This window comes from Argiope bruennichi, chromosome 1, assembly GCF_947563725.1.
Source record: "Argiope bruennichi chromosome 1, qqArgBrue1.1, whole genome shotgun sequence".
Taxonomy (NCBI): domain Eukaryota; kingdom Metazoa; phylum Arthropoda; class Arachnida; order Araneae; family Araneidae; genus Argiope; species Argiope bruennichi.
In genome coordinates, this window is record NC_079151.1 from 147293472 (window position 1) to 147321223 (window position 27752).

General features: G+C 31.0%; 2 protein-coding genes across 2 annotated transcripts in view; one reads left to right on the forward strand and one right to left on the reverse strand.

The window, feature by feature from the left end:
- The window catches only part of LOC129968981 (protein flightless-1 homolog), a 57945-nt gene extending 46954 nt beyond the window's left edge, over positions 1–10991 (forward strand). Inside the window, exon 32 of the mRNA XM_056083372.1 lies at positions 9661–10991. Within this exon, the coding sequence (XP_055939347.1) occupies positions 9661–9795 (135 nt within the window). The 3' untranslated portion in view covers positions 9796–10991. The remainder of the gene's footprint in view (positions 1–9660) is intronic.
- A 4259-nt stretch (positions 10992–15250) lies between these two features.
- LOC129963038 (uncharacterized) overlaps positions 15251–27752 on the reverse strand; it is a 43724-nt gene continuing 31222 nt past the window's right edge. The window contains exons 13-18 of the mRNA XM_056077053.1: positions 26266–26417; positions 23515–23617; positions 21333–21371; positions 20633–20707; positions 19933–19983; positions 15251–15509 (exon numbers count right to left, since the gene is read on the reverse strand). Coding sequence (XP_055933028.1) covers positions 15421–15509; positions 19933–19983; positions 20633–20707; positions 21333–21371; positions 23515–23617; positions 26266–26417 — 509 coding nt within the window. The 3' untranslated portion in view covers positions 15251–15420. The remainder of the gene's footprint in view (positions 15510–19932; positions 19984–20632; positions 20708–21332; positions 21372–23514; positions 23618–26265; positions 26418–27752) is intronic.

The window sequence follows — 27752 nt, forward strand, 5'->3', positions numbered from 1 at the left end:
GAATAATTCATTACAATTATTATTTAGTATGCATTGCAATATGTCTTGTGTGTTATTTACATTTCTTTCATTCAAAATCATATCCTGTAGCAAACAAATTGCCTGGATTAGGTTTTCATCTACATATTTGTTATAAAACTTTACAAAGTTTTTGGAACATTTTTATAATACATGTTTTTCTAAAATTATATTGATGATTAATTTGAAATCAGAAATAATATTTGGTATGCGTTTAAATCTATCTTCTATTTGTGCAATAAATATATCGATTACAGTTTTAAAAAAATAACACCTGAATTCCTCAACCGGGTTTTTTTATTACTTCGTCTTCTGCTAATTCAGAATGTAATATTTTCCTTTTTTGAATTCGTTTTGCAGAAAAATGTTCTGAAGTGGTCAAATTATGTGCCAGCACTTTTGCATCATCTAAAAAATGTGTTAAATTTTGTTCTTAAATTTTGAATTTCAATTTTAAATTTTATTAACTTAATTGAAAGCCGAGCCTAGAACAATTGTTTTTGCTTGAAATAGTTTAGTGATATAGTTTACTGATAGTGTTAATTTTGGGCAATATTGCAAACCATCCTATTAAACATAAAATAACTGGTGTTTCTTGTATTGCATCGAATAACCTTTTAACCTCGGATATCGCTGTATTATCGTTATTTATATCAATAAATTCTTCTAGGGCATTAGAAGTTTGTTCAAACTGTGTATACACTGCTTTAACCGAATCCAGTTTGGTTTTTCCAACGAGTGTTACATAATGGCTTAAGAGTAATGTTTAAATGCTTTTGTAGAATTTTCCATCTTTTTGTCGATACAGAAAATAAACAATATAAGCATTGCAATACCCCCAAAAATTTCTTACAGTATATACTACTGGAAAAGCATCACAAATTTATAAATTAAATGAATGTGACAGGCAAGGCACATAAATTGCATGCGGATTTAGAGAAAGTATTCTTGATTGTACACCTTTATATTTCTCTTTCATGTTGCTACCGTTGTCGTATACTTGTCCTCTACAATTCATAATATCGAAATCAAGCTCACTTAATCTTTCTAATAGAGATTTTGCTCGTCTTTCTCCAGTCACATCAGTTATTTCACTAAACCCTATAAATAACTCATTTATAGTTAATCTTTCTTTCTTCTAAATTTACATATCTAATAATGATTAAAGTTTGTTCCTTATGGAAAATATCAGGAGTGCAGTCCATTTGGATACTATAGTATATGGCTGCTTTTACATCATGTTTAATTTTGTTAATGTTTAATTTGTTCACAATTCTATTTGTAGAATTTATTACTTTGTTTATATGATCCATTAGCAAAGGCAGTATTTACTTAATAATTCAATTAAGCTTAAAAAATGTCCATTATTAGGCGTAACTATTATTTTGTGGGTTCCTTGAACTGGAAGATTATTACATGCTAAAAATGGAATCACATCTAAAATTCTTTGAAATAGTAATTTGTGTCGTGGCATTTTCTTACTTATATTAACTTGATTTGTTTTATCAATAGTTGAACATATTTTTTCCAAGCAATAAACGAAGTAAAATGAAAACTAGAATGCTCATTACAGACAGCTTTCTGTAGTTATTATAACCACCTATAATTTGTGTATTTTGGTCATTTCCTCTTCTTTTAGAAAACTATATACAACAAAAACAAAATACAGAGTCTTTGAATAAATTAATCAGCTGCATTTTACCATTTGGCATTTTTTAAAAATAGTGTGTAGTGGGAAATGATCTAACTTCAGCAATTTTAGCAAAAACTCATTTATGTTGTATAGGTCCAATTTTAACACAAAAGATTCTAAATTTATCCATTATAATACTTGGCCATAAACCAGGATCATTTATACTCTCTTGATCATATTTGTTATTGTCATTTTTGTCATTGTTTTCTGATTCAGTTATATATGTATAAACACACGGTTCTTCAACAAATTTCATCGTTCCAACATTTTCATTGTAAGACTGTGTACTTTGCGCGGACCTTTCTTCTCCAGTTGAAGTTCAAATTGTAACTTCTGAAGTCGAAGCAATTTCTTTGCCAGATATACTTCATAGCCAAGAAAACAGATCTAATTGTGACTTCTTAACGTTTAGCTTTTCTTCTTTTTCCTTTTCTGATAATTTTCTTTTTTGACACCCAGTGGCATATTTCCTTGGCATGGACATGGTTATATCTAATAGTATTAAGCAGTTTATATAATGAATTATCAAATTACTATATGCTATACTATACACTATTACCTAATAGGTAAGGTAAGTGACTGTAAATCTGCTTACCTTATATTAATAATATTTTGCACACTTGCACTAGACTATAATATATATTGTAAACTTCATATATTTCCAAATTCGCAGAGTGCTCCATTTAAACTTCTTCCTTAATTCTTTTCATTTGGTTGTAGCCGGTGAAGCAGTAATGAATGTGCATTGCTAGGAGTTGATCATTTATTTTATATTCGTTTTACTTTTTGTTTAAACAACTTAATATAAACAGACATACACAGATGCAAGAATAAAAAAAATATTACATTTGATGTAGAATAAAGTAAATAGCTGATGATTTACAAGTCTACTTGAACCCAGCCTCAATCTGGACTTCTGGCCATCGTTTGTATCCAGAAGTTACGCCGCACTGTGTTAACATGTTCTGAACAGGATTTCCTTATCCATAAATGAACTTTTTTCCCCTTTTTACAGGTATCATTGCCAAATAGCGGCATTAGTCGACGCTCAGGCAGCCACATGGAAACAAACTTGGTATACTTTCAGTACATGTAAATGCTATTATTGTTCAGAACACTATTTTAATTCTTAATCATGGTGGGACTCCCCTTCAATCGCAGGGCCCAGTGCATAGCACCCTCCGTACCTTCAGATGGCTGGCCCTGGTTATCATCAGAAAAAAATCCATAGTATCTTCAGATTCATTCAAAATGGTAAAATGGAACTAGTTAAATCAGCCACCAAAGCTTTATTAGATTAACATATAAAATAGCATATCATCAGATATTGTCTCAGATAGATCTGTACTAGAATGATAGCTTATAGAATCAAGATTTTGTTTGCTGCTCTTGGCATTTCATTTCTTTTATACATTTCTCACCTTAAGAAAAGAAAGATCCCATTAGTTGCTCCATATGTGGTTGTATAGTTTTTGCAAACAAGTATGAAATAAATGCAATGAATTTGTAGCCTGTAAATACATATGCAGGATGATTGCCTCTTATATCTGTTGTATTCTTCTAAAAAATTGAATTGAGCATCTAGACTGCCCACAATCTTTGTTTTAATTAACATTTTAGAGTTGGCAACATTATTATTGTAAAATTTCATCAAATGATTAGATTCAGTGATGCATCAACTTTTAACTATATCTAATATATATATGTAAATATGAGCTAATAATATTACAAATGTGTATACTAAATATATAATTAAAAGATATTTATGAAATTGCAACCATTCATCCATTCAAAATATGCAAGCTGCCACATCAAATTCACAATAGTTTTGGTGATGTGGTAATGAATATTTTTCTTAAAAAAATTATTTGAAAGTAGTTTTAATAATTAATAGATGTTGGATGTGGAACAATTCAAGATATTAATCGAAATTATGAATCAAAATCAACAACTACTGATTGAGCTGTTATTATTGAAAAATGAACCAGAAGTGATTTCTTCTAAAGAAACTCCGTCTATAAATATTGCTCACATTCCACCACTTGAAAGCTATGAACCTAAGAATGATAAATTTAAATCTTATATACAACATTTGGAAAATTACTTAATGGTGGAAGTTGCTTTTCAAAACAAAAAAGTGCTCACATATTATTCAGTTCCATTGGAACAGCAAATTATAACAGTTTGGTGACTTTCTTTGTGCCAAAAGTTCGAAATAAATTGGCATATGATGAACTACTTAAAGTATTAGAAAATCATTTAACGACAAAAGGAAAACTTCTTAGCTTTGCTGTGTTACTTTTTATTGACTTATCAAAAATAGAATAGTTCCATCTTGGATAATGTTGCTGATTTACAATGTAATATTGCCAAGGGTGATTTTACTATTGCCTGTGAATGCAATAAAAATGTATTGGTGTCTGATATTTTTCTAAGAGCACGATTTATTTGTTGCTTTCAGAACAGCTGGATGAAAGAGCAGGTATTAGAATCTGGACTAATTGATTTGAATGATATTATCAATAAAGCTATTGCACTTGAAGCTTCAAAAATAGATAGTCATGAATTATTGAAATCGGATACAACTGATTTGGAGGAAATCAACAAAATATCTATATATTCGGAGATCAAAAAACATAAAAGCATCTTTTACAAATTAAACCACAAAGCAAAAAGATGCCTTGTTAAATTATTGTTGGAAAACTAAGAAGCATTTCCTTGGATTTGAAAAGCTTGGTATAAATGATAGCATAGGATTAGCCTGAATTGTAGAAATAACCATTTATCAAGAGAATGTTGAATAAAGTCAAACAAACAAACAAAAAAGTGTAAAGTATGTATCTATTGAACACATGTAAAAAGTCTGTATATAAAACTTTGCTTAATGCTGAAAAATTAAAGAATTCTATAGCTCTCATCTAACTCGCTGAAGATTGATCAAATATTATTGCTGGAAATGCAATCATTGACATTTATTACAGCTTTGCCTCAGAATCCACAGCTATAAAGTATATTATTTCTATTAAAATTCAAAATTGGTATTAAATATTTGAAGGTAAAACAGGAGCAGGATGCACTTTTATACCAGAAAATCAATTTAAAATAATAGATATCAAGAAGTAGCTTGAAATAACAAGGATTTCATTTTGATTGTACTCTGAAAATATCTTTTATTCTCTAGGAGAAGTTCAAATAGAAGTCGAATACAAGGGTCATGTGTCTTACAAAGATTTGTATGTCATAGCAGATGAATATGATCCTCTGTTATGAAGAGTTTGGGTGAGACGTTCAAAAATTAATCCAAATGAAATCTGATGAAAACACAGCCAACAAAATTCAAAATAAAGTATTTTCCATCCAAAACATCTTTTTTTTTTTTTAAATTGTTGGAAGTATTTAAACAAAAAGTTGGCTGTATGCCTAATTTTACAGTCAAATTAAAATTATGTGACGTAACTAAACCTAGTTATACTACAATATGGAATGTCTTTGCTTTAAATGAAAAAGACATGGGGGGGGGGGGACTTGATTGTGTCGAAGCAGCTGGAATAATATCCAAATTGGTTGCAAGTAATTGATGATCACCTTTGGTTGTAATTCCTAAGGAAGATGGAACAGTTCGACTTTGCATAGATTATATTAGGTAACGACTTACTTTTAAACGTCAACTATCCAGTCAAGAAGAGCGACGAAGTGTTAAATTGCTTCAGAGATTCCAAGTACTTCTGCAAATTGGACTTATAAAAATCATATTTTCATTTGCAAATTAATAAAGTGAGCAGCAGTATCAAAACCATTTCAATTCCTCGAGAGACATATAAAATAAACTGACTGAATTTTGGAATTAAAGCTGCCCCAGCTTTCAATGGGTAATCAATCAAATTCTGAATAGTGTGCCAAAAGCTATAGCTTATTTTGATGACAGTATGGTCCAGGGTAAAACTAAAGATTCTCAAGGAACTTATTTACTTATCTAAAAAGTTTATGTGATTATGATTTACATCTGAATATCAAGAAGTGTACTTTTTTTCAAACAAAAATTGATTATCTGGGCCTTGTAATAGAAAACAATGATAGCATGACCATCATCGAAAGTTGAAGTTATAATACAGATTTAATAACTAAGAAATGTTCAAGAACTTAGTCAATTTTTGGGTGTGGTTACTTACTATTCTTGTACCATTACATTTTCCTTACATAAACTTCTTCATAAGCATCAAAAATTTTACTGGAATAAGGAATGTTAACAGGCTTTTCTGAAGCTGAAGGAAGAAATATCCTTACCTGAGTACTAATACTTTTCGATCCTGTATTTCCTGTTACATTAGTGCCAGATGTTAACCTGGTCAGAGTTGCAGCTATATTATCTATCGTATGTCATTGACAATATCGAAAATCCTGTTGCTTTCGCTTCCTGTCCTCTAACAGAAGCTGAAAGAAATTATTCTCAACTTGATAGAGGAGCATTAGAAATTATTTTTGGAGTTATGATTATTTTTATGGTTAGTATTTTGTTCTCATAACAGATAGCTAGTTCCTATTCACAATATTCTACCTTAAGATTGGCCTTCCGAAAATGGCATCAATTTGGCTTCTACCCTATGTTTCCTTTGTAACGGGATTTGATTAACTGTCAAATTTGGAAAAACAAGATGTGAATCGCTTATCTATAATCCCTATTAACCAAAATTACATTTCTGTAGACATGTCTATAAATGAAGAAGTCCATCAAGTTTCTGCATGTGAACTTTCATCAAGTCCTATTAACAATAATTGTAATTTGGATAGTGGTATTTATTTAAGAAACATTATATTGTCATACTAAAATCCCTTCAATCTATGGTTTTGAGAGTTGTATTCAATACATAATGGAATAACAAAAATGAAGCTGTTAACAAGACATTACTCTATATAGAAGAATATCAACAAAGATACAGAAAACCTTGTAAAATCTTATTCTTCAGGGAAACGCAATCTTGCCAAGGCATCACTTCATCATTGGGATTTACCATTTAATAACTGAAATCGAATTCATGTTAATTTTGCAGGGCCCTTTCAGGGATTTCATTGCCTATGTGTGGTACATGCCAAATTTTATTAGGTAGAAATGAAAGTGTTGCAAAGATCACCTAATTCAGAAATTATCATAAAATTACTGAATGAAATTTTTACAATTCAGGGATATCCTTTAGTTGTGGTTTCTAATAATGCTTCAATTTTTATTAATTAAGAATTTAAAAATTTCATATATGAATGGAATGAAACAAAAATTCACCACATCATACCAAAGAACTTGCCATACATAATATCAAGACATTGAAGCATCGATTAAAAACAGTGGCTTAAAAAACTTTTCAATCTGCTTGAAAATTCAAAGAATTCTTTTTCGATATTGAGCTGCTCTTTTAACAAATGAAAGACCACCAGTAGAAATGTATTAAAAACATCAGATTTGCATTAAACTTGATGCAATGTTTCGATATTACGAAAGAAAATTTGATCAAAAAATCAATTCTTATACTCAAATGATAAAAATGGGAAAGAGAATAAGAACAAAGATTTTCATCAACAGTAAACATACTAACTTAGAATTGTAACTTAAAAACATGGTCATTTTCAATGCATTGTAATGTAAAATGACAGAAGAGACATCAAGCATCGCATAAACCAACTACAACAATCAGGAATACAAAAGGAGAAAATTATATAAACTTCTCCAACTTCAGATTTGAGATTTTCCCTGAATGAAGATTACAATCCTAATTACCGTCAATTTATCAATCCTCCTTTTATTCAAAGGAACAAGTAAACTGCAGATTGAGATTTAGAAAACCACGATTGACAACAAAGGTCCTTGCCTCTTATCTGGAGATCTGTTTAATGTCCATTTGCATATCTGTTAACTTATTGTCTGTTTTTATTTAGCATTTAACTTGTTGAGTGGAAAAGAATTATTGTTTTCTTCTAAAAGAATAAATTAAACATTTAAACTATCTTTAATCTTTGTTTTAATCAACATTTTAGAATTGATAACATTAACATTATTATAGAATTTCATAGAATGATCAAATAGAGTGGTGTATCAGCTTTTAATTATGTCTAATGTATATATTTAAAAAACTGCTTATAATATTACAAATGTGCATAGTAAATGTATAATAAAGATATTTATAAAGTTCTGACTATTCATCCATTCAAAATATGTAGACTGCCACATCAAATTCACAATACTATCCCAATGTCAATTATGATTGCGATGTGGGAGGAGTTATTCTGATCTATGTATTTCTTTATTTAACTGATTATTTCCCAGGAAAGTGATTTAAAAAAATTTAGGATCTTGACTACCTCTACGTGTGACTGGAATTTGATGACATCTAGTCTTGAAATACATCCAGGCATTTTTAATATTTTCCACATCTAAATATGTTACTATTCTTTATTTTATGAAAACTTTTCAGATAAAAAGAGAATCAAGAAAGTTTTTTTTTTTTTTTTTTTTTTTGCCATTTAAAATACAAATAATATGGCTCATGTAATTTCAGCAGGCTTAGTTTACCGAATTAAAAATGTCCTTTTTGAAAATGCAAAAAAGTTTTTTCCAAGTTGAGTTCATTTTGAAATTTACCACAATGGGACCTAAATGGAACATGAGGATTAATTTTCGACGACGAACGCGCAATCTGAATAACTCCATCATCATTAGATTGTATAATTTCACTTACAAATGGCCGATTTCCTAAAGAGTTTCCACCACTTTCCAGATTCATAAAAAATATTCGTAAGTTCTATTACAGTTCTCATTATCATTTTTTAAATCTGCAATACCACTGGCATTTGGTAAATCCAATGCTTACAAAAGAGAAAGCTCAGGTAATTGCATTGCATATTCAATAAATAATGCAAGGAAATAATTACATGCTTTAATCAAATTCCTTACAATAGAATGGAATCCTGTTGTATTATCTAGGTCAAAATTAAAGATAAAATAATTCGTATTAAGAAAAAATTATATTCGTCTGCTTAAATTATATTCATTTTACATAAGCTGATCTAGAAAACATTTAATACCTCTGTAGGAATTGTTGGAGCATACTTAAAGAGGTAATTGTTTTAATAATTAATATTTAAATTTAATAAGATTTTTTAGTAATAAAAAAGATAAGGTTATTATTTTGTTTCATTCATTGATAATAAGTATTCAGATACTGATGGAAATATTCTAAATATAAAGCCAAATGTGTTTTCTGTTTACATTATTAATCTTAATGTAGTTTGTACATTTCTTTGTTTTATACATTCAATTACCGAGATTTTTCAACTGTATTAAATGTTAAGTCTGTCTTGTATCATATACAGTACACTCCTGATTATCCGCGGAATTGGGTGGCGCGGCCGCCGCGGATAACAAAAATCGCGGATAATCCGAAAAAAGCTAAAAACGGGTATAGCAAAAGAGAGAACAGTCATTCCAACTTTGAAAAATCGTTTTATGTACAATAAAACGTAAAATAAACAACAGGGAATGTTTAACTAACGCTTAATATTTTAGTATATCACTCAAAACTAACCTAAAATGCATTTTGTTAATGAAAATAGAAAAGTGCTTTGTACTTACGAGAGGCGTCAAGGATACACAGAAAAATTAATACATATGTACTGTTTTAATACTGTAATGTATTATGTAATTACAAAAGTATAACTGTAAAACTGCACCTTTTTGAAAAAATCAGTCAAAAAAAAAAAAACTTTATGCGGCAGGCGCGGAGAATCCGCACCGCGGTAATCGGGAGTCTACTGTACTTAACCCTAGTTTTCACAAATCTCATAATTTTTTAGAAACTTTGCTATAATAATAATATTATGGTATAAATGTTTCTGATATGCATATGATAAAATTTATTCATACCTGAATTTATGTCCCCCCCCCCCTATTTTTCTTCTTCTAGGTATATGTGCAAAGTTTAAGAGCAAAACAACCAGATAAACCTAGAAAACTCATGCTCACTTTAAAAGGAAAAGAGTCAAAGAGATTCACAAAGTGCTTCCATGGCTGGGGAAAACATAAAACAGTAGTTGAATAAGATCTGAGCCTTCTGCTTTTGGTTTTTATGTTTCGGAAATATGTACATGTTACATATGTATGATGATTTTTATTTATTCTTTTGTTAATTGCTTTTAGTTTTTTTATGTATGCTGTGTTTTTTACTGGTGATTTACACTGAACAGTACAAGTCATTGTTTCTAAGATATAATTGTTGTGCCTTTGGAATTCTACTTCACCAAATAATTGTATATAAATCATGTTAATTATTTATAATTTTTTAGATTAGTATTTTGAAGGAAAAAAGAGTGTTATATTTTTGTTGTGTGTATTGTAAATATATATTTTGTATACCATTGAGAATTGATGGATCATTTGCATCCCGTTTATAACTAAAAATTTTATTTTTTGAGCCACTACTTATTCAAAAATTTAAGATTCAGTACTGTGATTTCTAAGGCCTGTGTAATTTTGGATACATAAACTAAATGCTGTAGTGTCTGCTAAATAAATGTAAATTAATCTGACTAATTGAATGTTGATTAAAAGTTAAATATCAAAACGCTTTTAGACTGATTTAAATACAGTGAAATATATATTCCACTTGGGGTAAAAACTATCTTTTTGAATACAAAATAATATTAAAGATGAAATATTTCTTTAAAGTGAAATATTTCTCCTTAGTCCCTCTCCTCCTTTTTCAATGTTATTGTTGAATTAAAATCACTTAATATATGAACTTAAATGTGTGTTCCTTCCATAACTACTCAAGAAGAAACAAGGATTATTTGCAGTGATACAAAGCAATGAATGATAATCAAGAAGTTCTGAATTTAAACGAGAAGTTACAACAAAAATTGTAAAGTGTTTTACTCTCACCTTTTTAATCTTTTTTACATATTTATATCTTGTATGTGAAATGGAGAGTAACAAAAGTTATTTGATTACGATACACTTTTTTTTTATTAACGTTTTCAATCTGTCTTTAAACTGATGCTTTTTCCTTTACAAGCATTATCTTGTAACTGAAGCATTTTCCTTTCAGTAGCAACTTTTTTACAGAAATAAAAATTGTTCAAAAACAGAAGTTAGTCATACATTATCAATGCAGGCATCAAAACTTCCTTTTCTAAACTGCCAGCCTTTAGTAATTTCATAAACTTTAGTTTTTTATTATTTGTAAAAAAAATTTATCTCTTTTTTAAAACATGGCATTGCATTTAAAATATCTTATTGAAATTTAACAATATTAACCTTAGATATTGTTATATTGTATATTTTTTCAAACTTATGAAATAGAATTGATAGAAAAACTATTGTTTTAATTATTATAATTGCATTGCTCTTATCTTTTATGGTGTGATTTTTATTTTCTTTTTTAAATCATTGCTTGATTAAGATCTGCTAATAATATTTGCAGATCTTAGAAATAAAAAATATGATTAAAATCTTCACTCTTTTAATTCAACAAGCAGTACGACGAATCTACAGATTTTTGTTAGAAATTCTCAGAATGATACAGCTGTTTTGTAAATATCTTTCTGAAAGGAAGAAAAGTATTTGAACTAATTAATAATTACTAGAACAGGAATGAATTTCTGTTAGTGGGATTTATGTGCACAGGTTTGAAATGATGGAACAAAGTCACTATGGTGTTCTAACAAAAGTATTACATCTCAAATAATTGCAACTGCACCATACATCATATGTACTACTATCTACATCGCTATGCACTTGTGCCAAAATATATACTTTGGTGAAAGCTTATAAGCCAGTTAACAGCTATGCTACCCGAGAAATTGCTTTTGTATTGTGGTCATGTTACTCGGCTGCAAAACACAAGGTCCCAGGTTCTATCCTCGCTCATCACAATCCGCTGACAACTTACATGCTACTACAAAAAATATAAGTTGCATTAAAGTAAGATTGTTAAATTCAAGAATTTTTATGTGGAAAACTATCTTAAACTCTCTTAATTCTGATTTTCAATTTAATTTTAATTTTGAAATTGCTACTGAATTTTGTAAGACACCTTAACTAAGAGAAAAAAAAGGGGTGGTAAGATATTAGTAATTTTTACTGAATGGTAGATCTGTTGATGGCAGATCTATTGCAGTTTTCTAGTTTATTATTATTTATTGTTGTTCAATTTGGCCATATACAGATATTTAGTTCAAAACATTTAATATTAAGATACTTTATTTACTCAAGGAAAGAAAGAATGAGTCAGTTTTGTTTAAAATTCAATTTTTATTAAATTATACTTTTTAGTCTTATCAAATGGAAAATTCATTACTTGTTAATTGTTTAAGAGTCAGAGAGTTAAATTTCTCAGCAAACAAGATGGCCTGCAAAGTTGACTAGTTAGTAAAATACGAAAGAAAACTAGCATGAGCACCATAATTGTTTACTAATTGAACTTTCTAATGTAATATTGGTGTTAACATTCTCTGCTTATTCAAATATTGTATAAGTAGTATAGTATTTTAATTAGATGTTAACTGAAAAAAAATCAAACTGTATGTAGCTGCAGTTCCTTTTTTCATCTTTTTCCGGAATTTAAAATTTTTAGAGGGCTTTTATTTTCAATGAGGTTTTGGGGGGAAAAATTAAATACCAACATAATTAGAAAATAGCAGTTCATTGGCTATAAATTTGCAAAAATATTATTTAAAATTCAATCATAAATTTGTATTTATATTTTGCTCTTCCAATACTAGTGTACCAGTATCTGAAGGTACATCGTTATCTATTACAAGTAATACAATTTTTGATTAAGAATTATTAAAAGAACTTATTTTTTTTATTTGTTATATATATTTGTGATAACCATATTTAGAATTACACTTGCCCTGCCCAGAGATACCCAGGATAAATAGATTGACTAGTGCAACTTAATACTAGTTGTGTCACAGCAATGGTGGATTTTGGCAATATAGAAGAGATTCTAGAAAATGTCAGAATTATTTTTCTACTTCTCGAAAATGTGATGCCTTATCTATCAATAAGTTCAGTCGCTTCACATATAAGTTCATTCCCTGCCGGAGAGACCTTTCTGACTGTCCACTCTGAGTGTTATTACTATTTTCAAACTGGCAATACTCTGTCAGCTTGTATTGTTAGCGTCTACTAGTGCTCTTCTTTTATATATCCTGCCTCTGGTTTTTTTTTTTTTTTTCTATTTATTTTGCTGTCCGTTATTGAGTTTCTTAGTCTTTTCACACTACACCCACTGGGCACATTTTTATAACAATATAAAGATATCAATACCAGTACATCATATTTTGTCTCACTTTTGAAGAAGTCATAAATGATATCCATCGCTTATTATAGATTGACTCAAAATGCCGCTTGAACTTTAAGAGTAGGACAAACATTCAAAAAAATAAATCATAGAACAACCTTAATGCTAAGGACAATTGATATACAAAATCTTTGCCAGTGAATTAAGTAATAGAAAAGGGCACGCTAGTTAAGTGTACAACAAAGCTTTATGGAGTGCGAATTTGTAATAGTATAAACATAATTATATGATTAACACTGTTTTAAACATGTAAGGTAAATCCTTTTGAACATTTACTTCTTAATATTGCAGTCAATTGTTATTGATTTTGCGTCCTATCCTATTTACCTATGTGTTATTATCCTATTTACCATTGTGTTTGTCATACTTCACACTACTTTTAATGCTGCTGTATTACCTGCAATTTTACTGTCATGCTATCGAAAATTTTTATTCCATTAAATTTGTGTCGTATATTTTATCTGATTTATCCTTGTAATTTACTGGCAAAGAATCCCCTACAGCAATCCCGTTTTGTTTTTGATCCCATTCTTTATTCTAAAATCGACTTATTTATGTACACTTGGCATCCCCTTAAAAATTTGTATTTGTAATGGAGCATTTGGGCACCTTGTATAATGGTTAAGAAAGCTTTTGTTAAGGGAAAGGAAATATTATTACATGAAATGAAATTTTCGAAACCACAGAACTGATCCAATTTGGTCTACAGAGATCGAGTTTCTATGGATCTCCAATTTCTTTGAGAGTCCAAAAAAAAGTGGGAGAATTATAGTGTTCTTTTTTGATAAGAATAATAAAATTTCTGAAGTACAGTTTAATAATGGTTTATTTGAATAATTAAAAAGTTCACGCATCCTCCTAATATTCATTTATATTAATATATCGTAATTTCAGTGAATAAACTCTTCATTTGTGGTGAATTAGGATCCTTCTCCATATTCTTCTATCGTTAAAATTGGGGATCTGCTGCTATTATATAGGCACAACCTGATAAGTCTTTTCGTCCCAAATATCTTTTAATTCCGTATAATATGTTTCGCGTAGGAAAAAGAACTACTGAAAAAGTTAAATGGTCATATGAGGAACTTGACGCAGTTATAAAACAAATATTAGATGGGAAGTCAGTAATAAATACTTGGGGTTTGATATTCCAAAGAGCATTCTGAGAGATATATTTAAGAAGAAAAACCTACAGTAGTTGAATATATTCTATTGATGAAAAAAGGACTTTTTCATGATAACTCAAATAATGATCTGTTTCCAAAAGTCGCGGAGATTTGTAAAATTTGAGAGCATAGCACAGATTAAATAGGATACCGACACACTTTTTGAGACAAATTTGTCCATGCGAATGGCATTGGATTTGACTGCTGAGAATTATAAAAGCGACATTTGTTTAGAAAAGTAATATTGACGTCATTAAAAAATGTGATCTATCTCTGAAATGAATCTGTCTTGTTTCAAGAGACTTACAATTCTTTTTATATTAAAAAAAAAAAATTCTGCAGTTAAATAATATGAGTTCAGTGGAGATTTATTACCTCTAATTTTATTTAAAATTCAGTCATTTAAAGCATGAAATAGTTAATGTCTTTTAGAGTGCGGTGGAACTTTATCGTTATTTTTAAAATATTTTTGAAAATCAGAGTTTGTGAAACTTGGAAGAATTTTGGAACTTGGGAAATTCTGAGAAAATAAATGTATTGTTTAGATTACAATAAATATTATGTATACACATGTCAGAATATTATTCAAGAAATGCCCTTAAACGTATAAAAGTTTAGCTTTTTCATTTATGATTTCAGATTCCCCCCCCCCTTCAGTTTTTTGTTTAGTTCGCTTAGTGCTCCTACAATTCTTCAGTATCTTGATTTTATCTGTCATTTTTTTTTTTATAATGTCGCAAACAGATGACAGTAAGATGTAGATTTTACAAATGTTACGAGCAGCACCGCTTCTTTTTCTCATGTTTCCTGAAATAAAATTTTGCGAAATTTCAATACATTTGACATTCAAATAGTCCGGTAGGCTATCACTTGCAAGGTGCATGAATAATAGGAACTGAAAAACATTGTTTTATGTATTATCCTTCAAGCATGAAATACTCGACTTTTCTTTGAGGAACTATTTATATTCGAAGACAAGTTGACTACTTCATATTGTTATTAGGCGTCAATAATTCGACAGAATATAAAAAAAGTAAGAAAATTTATTATATTATGCAATCACTACAAGTAATATTCATTGATAAAATAAAATCTATAATTCATATGAAATCAATGTCACACAATATGTAAAAACTGGCGAAATATAATGAATAGTGACCCTCCTATTGCTGGATGAATTTTGAGCGATAAAAGTTTATGGCATTCGGGTGAAAAATGCTAATGCAGCCAAAACTAAAGCCATCATAGAAACAGATATGAAACTTGCTGCATTACAGGATATGCCTGAAAAAAATATTCAAGTTAGTTAAAATAATCATAAAAATATACAAATAAAATTTTAACAGCTGTCTTCATCATACACATTTCTTATAAGAACTTTTCTGCTTCAAATTGTTTAGGAATTTGCTTGCTGCAATAGAATATTTAATAGATGCTGCAATAATGACGAACTTAACAACCCCGAAGTACTGCCTTCCAGATTCTCTTCCCCAAACTAATAACTCAAATCATGATTTCTTATTTTCAAAAAACGTGTCTAATAAAAATGAAAATTTTTATTCTCTGCCGCCTATTCTCGTACATAAGTCGTTTACAGCAACAATGGGTGATGTTTCCTCAATCCGAAAAATGCATTCCAGTGATTTTCTGATTGAAATCAATTCAAGAAAGGAAGTAGCGAATAGTAAAATTTGAAGTTTTGACTACCATTCCGTTACAGTCAAGCCACAAGCATCCTTATATTATTCTAAAGGCATCATAACTTGCGACGAATTGTTTACTGGCCAGCTTGAACAAATATCTACAGAATTAAAACTTCAAGAGGTGACTAATGCGAAACAGATTTTTGTTCGGCTGGGTGGACAGTTCCTTCCCACGAAACATTATATCCTTTCTTTCCATAGCCCAGATTTACCTGAATGTGTTTATGCCGGATACATTAAATGACCTGTTCGACACTATATCCCTAACCCATTGAGATATTTCCAGTGCCATAATTTCTGTCGCTCAAAAACCAACCGCCGCGGATTCTCACTCTACTGAGAAGACCAGCGATAGCCAGCAGTCCTCCACACTTGAAAAGTGCTTGAACTTCGGTGGCAATCATATGTCGCCTTCTAGATCAAGCGAACGCTGATCACTTGAGAAAAAATTAATTACAGTTAAAATAAAGAGGTTCTATCCTACTCTGAAGACAGAAAAAAATTTATGTCTCAAACACCTACTCCCGGTCCTTTTGCGCAAACTGTTCGTGCCAGAATTATCTGAAAAATATGAAACCATTCTATCGTAATTTTTAAAGCACCCCATTCTGATTCTTAATCATATACAAACATCAGGTACTCGTAAATCCATAAAGTCTTTGATAAAGATTAAAATTCTGTCAAGCTAAAGCTTTCCGAATGTGATCTTCCATGAACAAATTTGCCTCCAAAATTAACGTTATCTAATGTCCACAATTCCATCGTCCTGTGAATTGTGACGCAGGATATAGTTCGTAAGCACTTACGTTGGTGCTGGTGATGCGTTCAAAAGTTTCGAACTCGCCGAATTTATCTGAAGAGGAGGATGAAGAATTTCAAATGAGTTGGAATGTTTCAATCTTCAACCAGCATCCCTGATACTTCTAAAATAACAAGAACCTCTTAATGGGTACCTTCCTTTCTTGGAATTGTCACGGCATTCGATCCAAACTTCTTGACGTCAAATACGTTATTAACAAATTTCATCTTGTCTGCATTTATGTTCAAAAAAAATCTTCTTGAATCCAAACAATCCTTTAAAATTACGCGGTTTTAAACGTATTCGAAAAGATGCAGATACTGGATCTTGTGCTTCCGAGTTTATATCCAAACACACCTCTCACTTTACATATTGCTTTGCAGGCTGTGGCTATTCAAGTTTAGAGATGCATAATCCACGATTTTTTGAATAACAAATAATATTGTTATTTTTAAATATGCTTTCCAAATATCTGTTATTTCAATCATATTATTAATTAAAAATTATTACTTAATATTAAATATAAAATTTATTAATTGTAATTAATACTTAATTTACTAATTTAATTAACGTGTGATTGAATTAATTTATCTGTTTCAGCTTACTTCTTAAATTTTTTTTCTCAAAACTATTTATTTAATTTATTTATTAGAGTGAACCATTTTCTGGAAAAGATGAGTTAAAAATATATGTCATTTCTTTAAAATGTTTACTTTAGTCCTATATTCTACCAATAGATGGCGCCAGCAGTCAACAGAGTACATGTAATCAAAGTTAATTATGTCACGAGCAATTAAAAATGATCTGTACGGAATAGTGCTTTATCAAATACGAATATCGGTCACTCCCGTAAAGTGGAGCGGTGACTGGCACTTTCCAGTGAAATCACCGCTCCGATAAATTTCAGTGATATGCAATTCAATGATACGATACGATAATTCCAATAACCGGTCCGTTCACTTTTCAATCCAATCACAGATTTCTTTCGAGAGCTTCCATTGGACAGATCGTATCGATTGCTAAATTTCAGTGATATCGTATCAATTGTTACTTTCTATCGGGATCCAAAACCTGTAATCGAAATATCATCAGTAAGATCGTATCAAGGATTTGAATCACACCCCTCTTTGAAAAGTATTGATCACTTGTATTTGTGACTTTTTGATATTGGTTACGTAATAACCGCTCTGAAAATATTCGTCATCCCTATTCAAGTTCACACACAATCGTTGGTCATAATCTTTTCTATTTATTTACCGCCTCATGGTGTCATTTATCAATAAGATCTTGATAATTGTGGCTTCCTTCACCTTTTATTTTATTCGGCGATTTCAACGAACACAGTACTTTCGGGGTTCGGATTATACAAATTCTCGTGGGCGACGAATTGAGCAATTTATTTCAAATAACTCTCTTTGTTTGCTTAATAATGATGAGATAACATACTTCCATGAATCTACAAGTACCTTCTACGTCTTGATCTGACCATATATTCTCTTGAGCTCCCCCCCCCCATTGCTGAATTTTATGGTCGAACTGATCTCTATAATAGTGATCACTTTCCTTTAATAGTCTCTCAAACTGATAGTGGTGGTGCAACACTGTGTTCATAATGTTATCTATTCCAGCGGTCAGACTGGACTACTTTCTCGAAAATGGTAGATATTACAGAGACTATAGTCAATACACAAAAGACTGCGAAAGCAGTATAACGTGTCATTGATATCATACTGAACTACACTAATAACACCGAAGAGAGTAAGAGTTCCCCACGTCTAAAAAAATTTCATAAACCTTGCTGAAACGAAGAATGTCGTGACAATTATAAGAATTAATAAAAAGATTGGAGTGAATTTAGAAGGTTAGAACAATACGACAATAGAAATTTAAATTTAGAAGTACAACAATGAAAAATCTTGTTACTGCCCTGAAACGGGCCAAAGTTCTTGTTCGCTGCCTACACCATCGTAATCAGAGGAAGTCCAGGATATTCTTTGTTTCTTCTATTATATCCTTTACTTCCTATTGCACTTAGTGAAAAAAAGGTTAAGGTAGCTAATGGGACTTAAAATGAATATTGATTTCCTGTTGTAAATATAAGACACTCTTCCCCATTATACGTAGCCAATATCCTCGGTCAAGCATTCCACAAGTTTCCGAAACTGATTCTTATAGTCCTGATTTTCTGTCAATTAAGAATCGAGCGGAACGGTTGCTTTTGCATTTTACAGCCCGAAGTACTTTGCCATACAACTGTGAGCTTAGAATGCAGGGATTAGATATCACTTTGTCTCAAGCACATGATACCAGTCTCGGTACAGATGGTATCACGCTTCGCCAATTGAATACCTGTTTCCTTTCCAATCTATTACTGTTATTCAATAGAATCTATACCGAGCAGAAGTACATTTCACAATGGCGAGGAGCTATTGTGATTCAAATTTTAAAACCTAATAAAATCTTGCAAATCCTTTGAAATACAGGTCAATTGCACTTCCAGCTATCGTTGCAAAACTTTTGAACGCATGGCCAATGCTCGTCTTATATACGAATTGGAGAAACAAGGATACATCTCTCTGTTGCATAGTGATTTCCGTAGAGGTCGCTCTAGTTTGCCATACTGGAAATACAAATACGCTACGCATTTGTTAAAAGAAATCTCCTTGTCTCTATATTCTTTGACATAGAAAAAGCGTATGAACGTGCTTGGCGTTATGACATACTTTAGCCACTTTTTAACTTTGGCTATAGGAGAAACTTGGCTTTATTTTTACAAAACATTTTATCAAATCGGTCCCTCAGAATTCGTGTAGGTAATTTTTATTCTTATCGTTTCATTCAACTTGTTGACATTCTACAAGGAATTACCCTCAGTGTCACCCTTTTTATTGTCCTTATGAACCAAATTCTCGATCATTAGCCTTCTTGTTAAAAATTATTAATACAAAAAAAGATACGTCGGCAGTTTTATTAAATACGATTCAGATTATTGAATTAAAAATTTGGGGCAGTTTAGAGGGAAAGGTTTTTTTAATTATATTTCATTTATACTCCATTGATTTTTTTTAATCGCATCACGTTTCTGGTTTGATTAATTCCAACTGGTTGCACCAAAGGTCAGTAACTATTTCGGTATCTATACAAGATTTGAGGATTTAATAACTTCGTTTAAAATTAAAATAAGACATATTTATAAATACTGCACCTTCATGTTGAAACTCAAACTGAATATCTCTTGGAGTTACGCACTTGAGACCTAGGGAGAAAAAAAAATTACAAAATGGATTAAAATTACAAAACGTTTCCTTGAAATTATATTATATAAACAATTACGATCATGTTTTTCGTATTGTACTCTCCGAAAAGCAATAAATATATTTAATAGCTTTTAAGAAATATATAATTAAAAAGTAAGTTTTAGAAGATTGCCGCTCTGTTCAAATCTCTATCTACAGAGAAAATGCAGCCTTTTGGAAATTTCTCTTTTGAGTTTTTGATGATCGCTTACATATAATATTATAGAAGGGCAATGATAGTTGCTAGATATTCTTATTTGTATGATTATTTATTTAATGTATTTTCACGTGTTCCATTTTTTTGGGACATCCTATATTATATAGATATGTGTTACATGAAAAATACTTACAAAACATGTTAAAATGTTCTAAAACTTAAATGATAAATCTCCAGTAAAAGACACAGTTTCTAATCAGAAAATATAACGCCCAAAGATTAATTTGAATATTGGAGATATCACATAAAATTACATGAAACAAAAGTATAAAAGCTTTTGAATGTTTTCCAAAATTTGAGAGTTGAAGCATTTTCAGTTCAATATTGTCTCTTTATAAAACTGTTAACGAAGAAAGTTGAACGGTTTAAATAGAATAAATGTAATTACTTACTCTGGCACACCCCATTCGGCGGCCTTTTTCCTTCCACGGTGAAAAAGAAGGGGTCACAGTTATTCACGTTGCGTTCTAAAATAGAAGGGAATATATCAGGAATATGCTTGTAAATAGTTTAGGATATTACATTCCATGTAAGAAGTTTTGAATAGTTATTCACTCCATAAAAAGTCGTTAGTAACATTAAAAATACCCAATCTATAAAAGAAATTTCTTACTTGGACCAAATTTTGGAATGTATAATTTGAAGCAGATATAAACTATTACACAAAAGCAAGAAACCAGAAGAAATTTATGATGAGTGAAAAAATTTAAAATGACAAAGAAAAGATTCACAAACATATACAAAAAAATCTAAAGCAACATTTTTTACACTGAATATTCGCTTTTAGAAACCCTGTAATGAATCTCCAGTGGTAAAAATCGACACTTCATAGTAAATAAGCTTTAGTTCCACAACTCTATCTCCGTTCGGGTATAATTTCGCTATGTAAAGATAAAGTGAGACATTCGGTTTATCGATTGCTTGTTTCATCTCAAGTACGTTGTGAATAGAAGGTGAAGTGATCATTGTTCATTTTAGAACGGTCACAATAAAACTATTTTTCAGTGTTGAAAACGTTATTGATAATATGAAACAAAATAATGTCTAAATAAATAAAATAAAACTCATATAAGAGGTTTAAAGAAAACTTACTATAGCATGGATTTTTCACAAAGAATTTTATTTCTTCACCTATAAATAAAAAAAGGGAGTGTTTTAGTAAGATATGAACATGTTGTACAGCTCTTGTAAAAACAATAAAACGATTTTACTTTTAGAATCAACTAAATTGTTTTGTTAGATCTTTCGTCATAAGAGAGATCATAGTGAGAAATATGATTACGATTTCAGTTCTTAATAAAAAGAATATATAAAACTTCACTGTAAAAATTATGCTTGAGAGGAGAAAAAAATAATGAATAAACTATATGCATTTCTTATAAATTGCTTTTTCTGTTCAAGCTGGAATTTCTTCATATTTTAAAATTATGCTTTTGTCACTTTTATTTTAAATAGCACATCATCCCCCTCTAAAGAAATGACTGCATTTTTAATATCCACTCGAAAAGATCGGTCAAAATATTAAGTATTCATTATTATATGATGTGAAACCTCGCATGACTGACAAAAAAGATTTAAATAAAATGTTGATTTCAAAAAAATTTAGAATATAGTATAAATTTCACCACAAGCCAGCAAAAAATATGCCTGATTTTAACAAGTCATGGGATTTGAATACTGATATCCATAATCGTTTCTCCAGTTTATGGAAACCTAATACGATTTACTCTCCGGTAAAAGAGTCCAATGCCTCTACAAATTTTGCTTTTCTGTGTTCTTTGAATATTTCTGACTTTAGTTCGGTTTGATTTGATTATATCAACATCCCGTTTTAAAGTAACACCGGAGCTATTTTGGGACGGACCTCAACATTTTGAACCGCGATCAGATGGCGAGGACGACACCTGAGTTGTCACCCCTCTCTAAGCTGCCATGCCACACCATCGGGAGGACGTTTGGCCCCGACAGATTTAACGCGCGCCAGACCCGCTTACACGACAGTTCTACGATGGAATCGGGTCCCGGACCTGAAACTCTCCGGTTCCGAAGCCGAGACCTTACCACGAGGTCACCGCGGCCCCTCAATGGGTGTGGAAATAAAGAAGCAAAAATCGCTACTATTAAAGTCGTTTCTATGTGTGCCGACTCAAAATGTGTGTTCCTTCCATATCCACGTGATGTATTATTGAAAAAAATTGTTTCTAGATCTATTAGTATCGAAATTGGGCTCAAAGCGAATGTATTCGCTCTCACTGTATTAGCGAGGCACTCAATGTATTCGCCACAGCATGGTGAAGTCGATGGGGGATCAACATACGTGGGCGCAATATTATCCGCAAAGATATCTATGGTAGCTGAAAGTATTTTATCCAGTCAGTGAAGATTTCTTTCTTTGAATCCATGATGCTTGAAATAAACGTAATACAGCGTATATTATAATTAGAGTCATCTTTTTACTTAAATTTGATCGAGGATATCTGTATATTTTCATATGACGTATTGCAATTAGACCAGTGCCCCTGTCTGAAAATGTTAGTGTGAAAGAGAAATTGAAATCATCTCATTCATGTCAAACAGACATGTAATGGTCTTAGTTATTCAACGCCACTCGTCCTATTAAAGTTTTCAAGGCCACCACTTTTCAAGCTTTTAACCACTTAACTATTTCATTTTCTTTACCATCTAATAAGATGACCCATTCTTATTTTGATAATATTTTCTTATTTTGATTCAAATAGAAATCCATTGTATACTTGACTTATCTATGTCATCGAAGTCATTTTAATATTGAATTATAATCGTTATGAATGGTTTTTTTTTTTTTTTTTTTTTTGCTTACCACTATCAAAATTCGATCCATCGATGCAAGTATGGCATACAACTAAGCGGTTCATCTTTGACAGGTATCAAAATATAAGCATTGGAACATAATGATTTTGACTTCAAATCAACTCATCAAAAGTCGCTTGTGTCAACAAATGCGGATGAATAGCTGTCTGAATAGTTCCCTCCACTTTAATACTTGCTCGCCAGATTTTTTCCAACAGTGTCGAGCAATAATTTATTTGGAGTCATTTAAGAATTTTTTCCATTTAAAGAAAATGCATAAAAATGGAGCGATATGAAATTATATTTAAATTACTGTCGTCGTGATGAATCATTATTAATAATATCCGTCCATGAGATAAATTTATTTATCACCTAGAGAGGTTGCTATAAGTAATAACCGGTTCATCACGCTGACCATAACAGATATAATAATAAAAAAAATTACCACTTGATTCGTGGCACTCAATGTTTTGAGGATTGTCTTCCATCATAACATAAGCTGATCTCGTGAAGCACACTTTAATCTGAGCACCGTCCAGAGGTTTAAACTGCAAAAAATGAATGGTTTAGGTAATGAGTTTGTTTGTTTCACGAGTGTAAAGTATTCATGCATATTACGAAAAAAAAACTAACAAAAAAAAAGAAAGTCGAAATGACTGAAAGCAAAGTGAAAGAATGATTTTTATAGTACTGTTATCATCCTGATGCCATCCTCTCTCTCTCTTTTAATAAATCTTTCAAAATGACGAAATAAATCTTTTATGGTTTCAAAAATAATATTATCTCTTTTATTGCAAGTATTAGAGTTTTGAAATTTTATTACTTTCTTTCATAAACATTTCTTTTTTATATTTTTGTTTCCACAACACATTTAAATACATATTTTTATACACTGTGAGAAGTTAGGCACAAGGTGTTTACAAGCGAAAAGCTCTTCGTCAATCGCTTTCCTTGATATTTTACGTAAACATTTTTACAAATAATGAATTATTTATAATTTGACACTTCTTATAAATCATTCAGATTATGGCATTGTGTTGAAGTGATGGTTTAGAATAATGATCCAATATTGAAAAAAATCCGCGAAATGAGACAGAAAATACAATAAAACCAATTGGTGTTTTTTAACATTTTTTTTTTTTTTTTTTTTTTTACACAGATCAAGTAGCAAGAAAGAAAGTATCTCAGTTTAAAATAATGTTGCAAAGAAATGTTGTGACAAGAACCTCTTATTTACATAGCCTCCTTTTACGGACGTATTGCTCAAAATTTAAAAAGAAAATAGCCAAAAATTGAAACATATGATCGTGTAAAATAAGATAAAGTACACAGCAATGAGGCGGCTTAGCAGTCTCGATAAATATTAATTACAGATATTCTGTAATTAATATTCTGATGAATTCGATAAATCAAATTTTAATTCTGATGAAATCGAACATCTACTATTTAAACTTTTCATATAAAATTAAGAAAACATTTTCGAATATTTAATACTAGATGGACAAAAGAAGAGTCGAATTGTGGAAATTATTTAAAAGCAATTTATATAAAAGTCGGTACAAAAATTTACGGAAACATTTGATGATCGCTTTGGGCACTTAGTAACTGATTTATTGCTGATGTTATTTTACTAAAGTGATGAAAAAATAGCCAATCTTAGTAAGTTTGAAATCCTGTGCAAAGATCTTCTGTGGCAGTTATAAGAATGACAGTTATTGTCAACTTCCCTTCGAGATTATCATTGCGTATGTTAATTTCATCTTCGAAAAGTCTAGTTACATCTGAATGAATACGTTCTTTGTTGAAGAAGCTTTAGTTTTGTTTTCTCGGGAACCAATACTGTTTGACTTCTCGCGGAATTTTCTATAAATTGTTCCAATCTCACTTTTCGCAATACATTCTATGATATTCTCTGACATATCTATCAAAGTGGATGCCGTCTGCCATTATCTGGTAAAACTAATTTTAAAAGATTTTATTGCAATGATACTGATTTACTTTCTTCATTATCTCCAATGGATCATCTATTAAGATGCTGCCCTTTCGAGCAAAAACAACCCTGACAAGCTGCCACAGCTCTACGAGATTTAGTGCAAATTTAAGTACAAAGGCTTGCGACAATTGGTTTCCAGTAATAAAAAGAATTCTAAAACTAAACTGCAGAAATAATATTAAGATTCCCAACACCATCATCTCTGTTATCTCAAAGTGAATTCCAAACTTGATGAATTGTTAATTAATTTTGGAATTCAATATCGTTTTAAATTCATAGCTCTCTTTACTTAATCATGAATATCATGGTATAGCTATAACAAAGAGCACGTGAAAATATGTTTTAAGTCTCAAATTAGGGCATTAAATCCGAATTTTGATAGAGTGAATTATCAAACCGTTTCTAAAATAATAAATTTAAGGATGTCCTTCCTTGAAAATGTTAAATCTCATATCGATGCATTCTTAGAGAGATCAGCCATTCGTGACCCCCTCAGACCTATTAGCAATGGAGTCTCAGCAAGTAGCAGATGGCTTTATTCTCACTTCTAAGAGGGAAATCGCTATTAATCTTTCTGAAAAAGTGCCACTATAATGGACAGTAGAATTACATACATTTGCAATTTTTTTCCTTTCTCAATGTTGCAACTACAAGGGTTTTCAATAAGCAATTCAGTTGTACATGACAAGTCACTGCTCAAGTAAGCTTTCACTTATTCTTTTGAAATTATAATTGCTGTTATGCTGTTGCTTATGGCACTTGTCATAGACAGGCCCGCTGATACAGTCAGCGATGTTAAGCTGAGTTTTAGTGTCTCCTGTTTCAGTAGTGCCATCTAGAACTAAGAGTACGTCTTATCTACGCATGCGTCACAGCCCTTTTCACGAAGCAGACTTCATTCATCCACCGATCTTAATTTAGACTTGTAACTCTACCCATAGGGGAAGTTTCGAATACTTATAATTAAGATATAACCAAATGCGCTATCGTATTTGAAATGGATGAAGCCTATATGTAAAAAGCTTTGGAACTTTTAAAAAGTTGTTTGCAGGTTGCTCTACTCTTATTGTAATTCCACTTTGTTGGTGAAATCTTCCTCTTCCATCTGCGGAGCATTCCAACAGCCCCACATAAAGACGCTGTTTAAAATTCGCATTTGTTTCCTCTCGTGTGACAGAATTAGACTGAATGTTCGTGAATTACCTTCAATGTAATGCTGAAACTCTTCAAGAAGTACTTCGGGTACATCGCCCAGTACTGCTTTCTGTTGTGACCGATGACCAGCTCTTGCCTGTTCTCCGCCTCTGCACTGCGGCTGTTCCGTTGGCATTCTTTGAATTGAAACTCAGCAGGAACTAATTAGAAGAAACAATATTGTAAAATTTACAATATTGTTAATTGCTTTAATATTGTAAATTTTAAAATTTACAATATTAAAATTTACAAACAATTTTTAAAAAATTACAATACAGAACATACATACAGCCGTCTTATACCCCCGTATCGGTAACCATTTTGGTCATTGAGCGGTTTGATGGGCATGTTGCAAGAATGTTATTAAATACCAAAATATTTAGAGTAGAAAAAAATAACTATGTACAGATTTCACAATCATTATAAGAAATGATAATAAAATGAAACTTTTTACAAACATTTTCTACTTTGATATATATATATATACATATACAGGATGGTTTTTTTTTTTTTTTTTTTAACTGACGGTACTCAGAGATCTCTGTAGCTTGAACTATCAGCCGCGAAGCACCAAATTTTGTACGGGGACTATTGACGACATAGGAAAAAGGAATCTGAGAAAAAAAATTAGTTCCAAAAGTTGCCGACAGGGGAAAATGTAGCACTTTACACTTTAAGACAGCTAAAATTTCACATAAAACACCGGGGAAAAATACAAAATCCCGATTACATAGTCGACACCAGCGGAAGTATTTTGAGTTATAAGAAAGAAGCGGGGCATTGAAAATCATTGCAAGTATCAGTTGGTTTATAAAATGCGTCTCACTTCAGTACAGCGTGCATTACTTGTGAAGCTTTTTTATCTTAATTAATCCAATGCAGCGGCCGCTCTTCGCGAATTTAGAAGTCGAAACAATTTACGTAAAAGACCTCTATAAATTAATACAGTGAAAGCAATGATAAAATTTTTTGAAGAAACAGGTTCTCTCGTACTGGGCCTGGTAGAGGACGGAAACTGGTATAGGAGGATACGATAACAGATGTTGCGACTGCAATCGTTGAAAGAAATCAGATGAGCACTATTGATAATAGCAGCACACGTGGAGTTACCCAACAACTGGATGTTAGTATTACAACAGTATGGAAAGTTTTAAGAAAAATTCTTCAATTTTATCCATATAAAATTAGCCTTTTGCATGAATTAAAACTTACAGATTATGATTTTCGATTGACTTTTGGTTTGACATTTCTTTCGAAGATGGAGGTCGACGAGGTTTAGCCTTGGACAATTCTCTGGAGTGATGAGGCCCATTTTTATTTCAATGGGACTGTTAACACTCAGAATTTTAGTATTTGGGCATCTTAACAACCCAATGCATTTTAAGAAATCCCATTCCATTCTCAAAAAGTAACTGTTTGGTGTGGTTTTACAGCAGATTTTATCATCGAACTTATCCATACTTTTTTGAGACTATTACCCAAGCAGGACCGCAGAT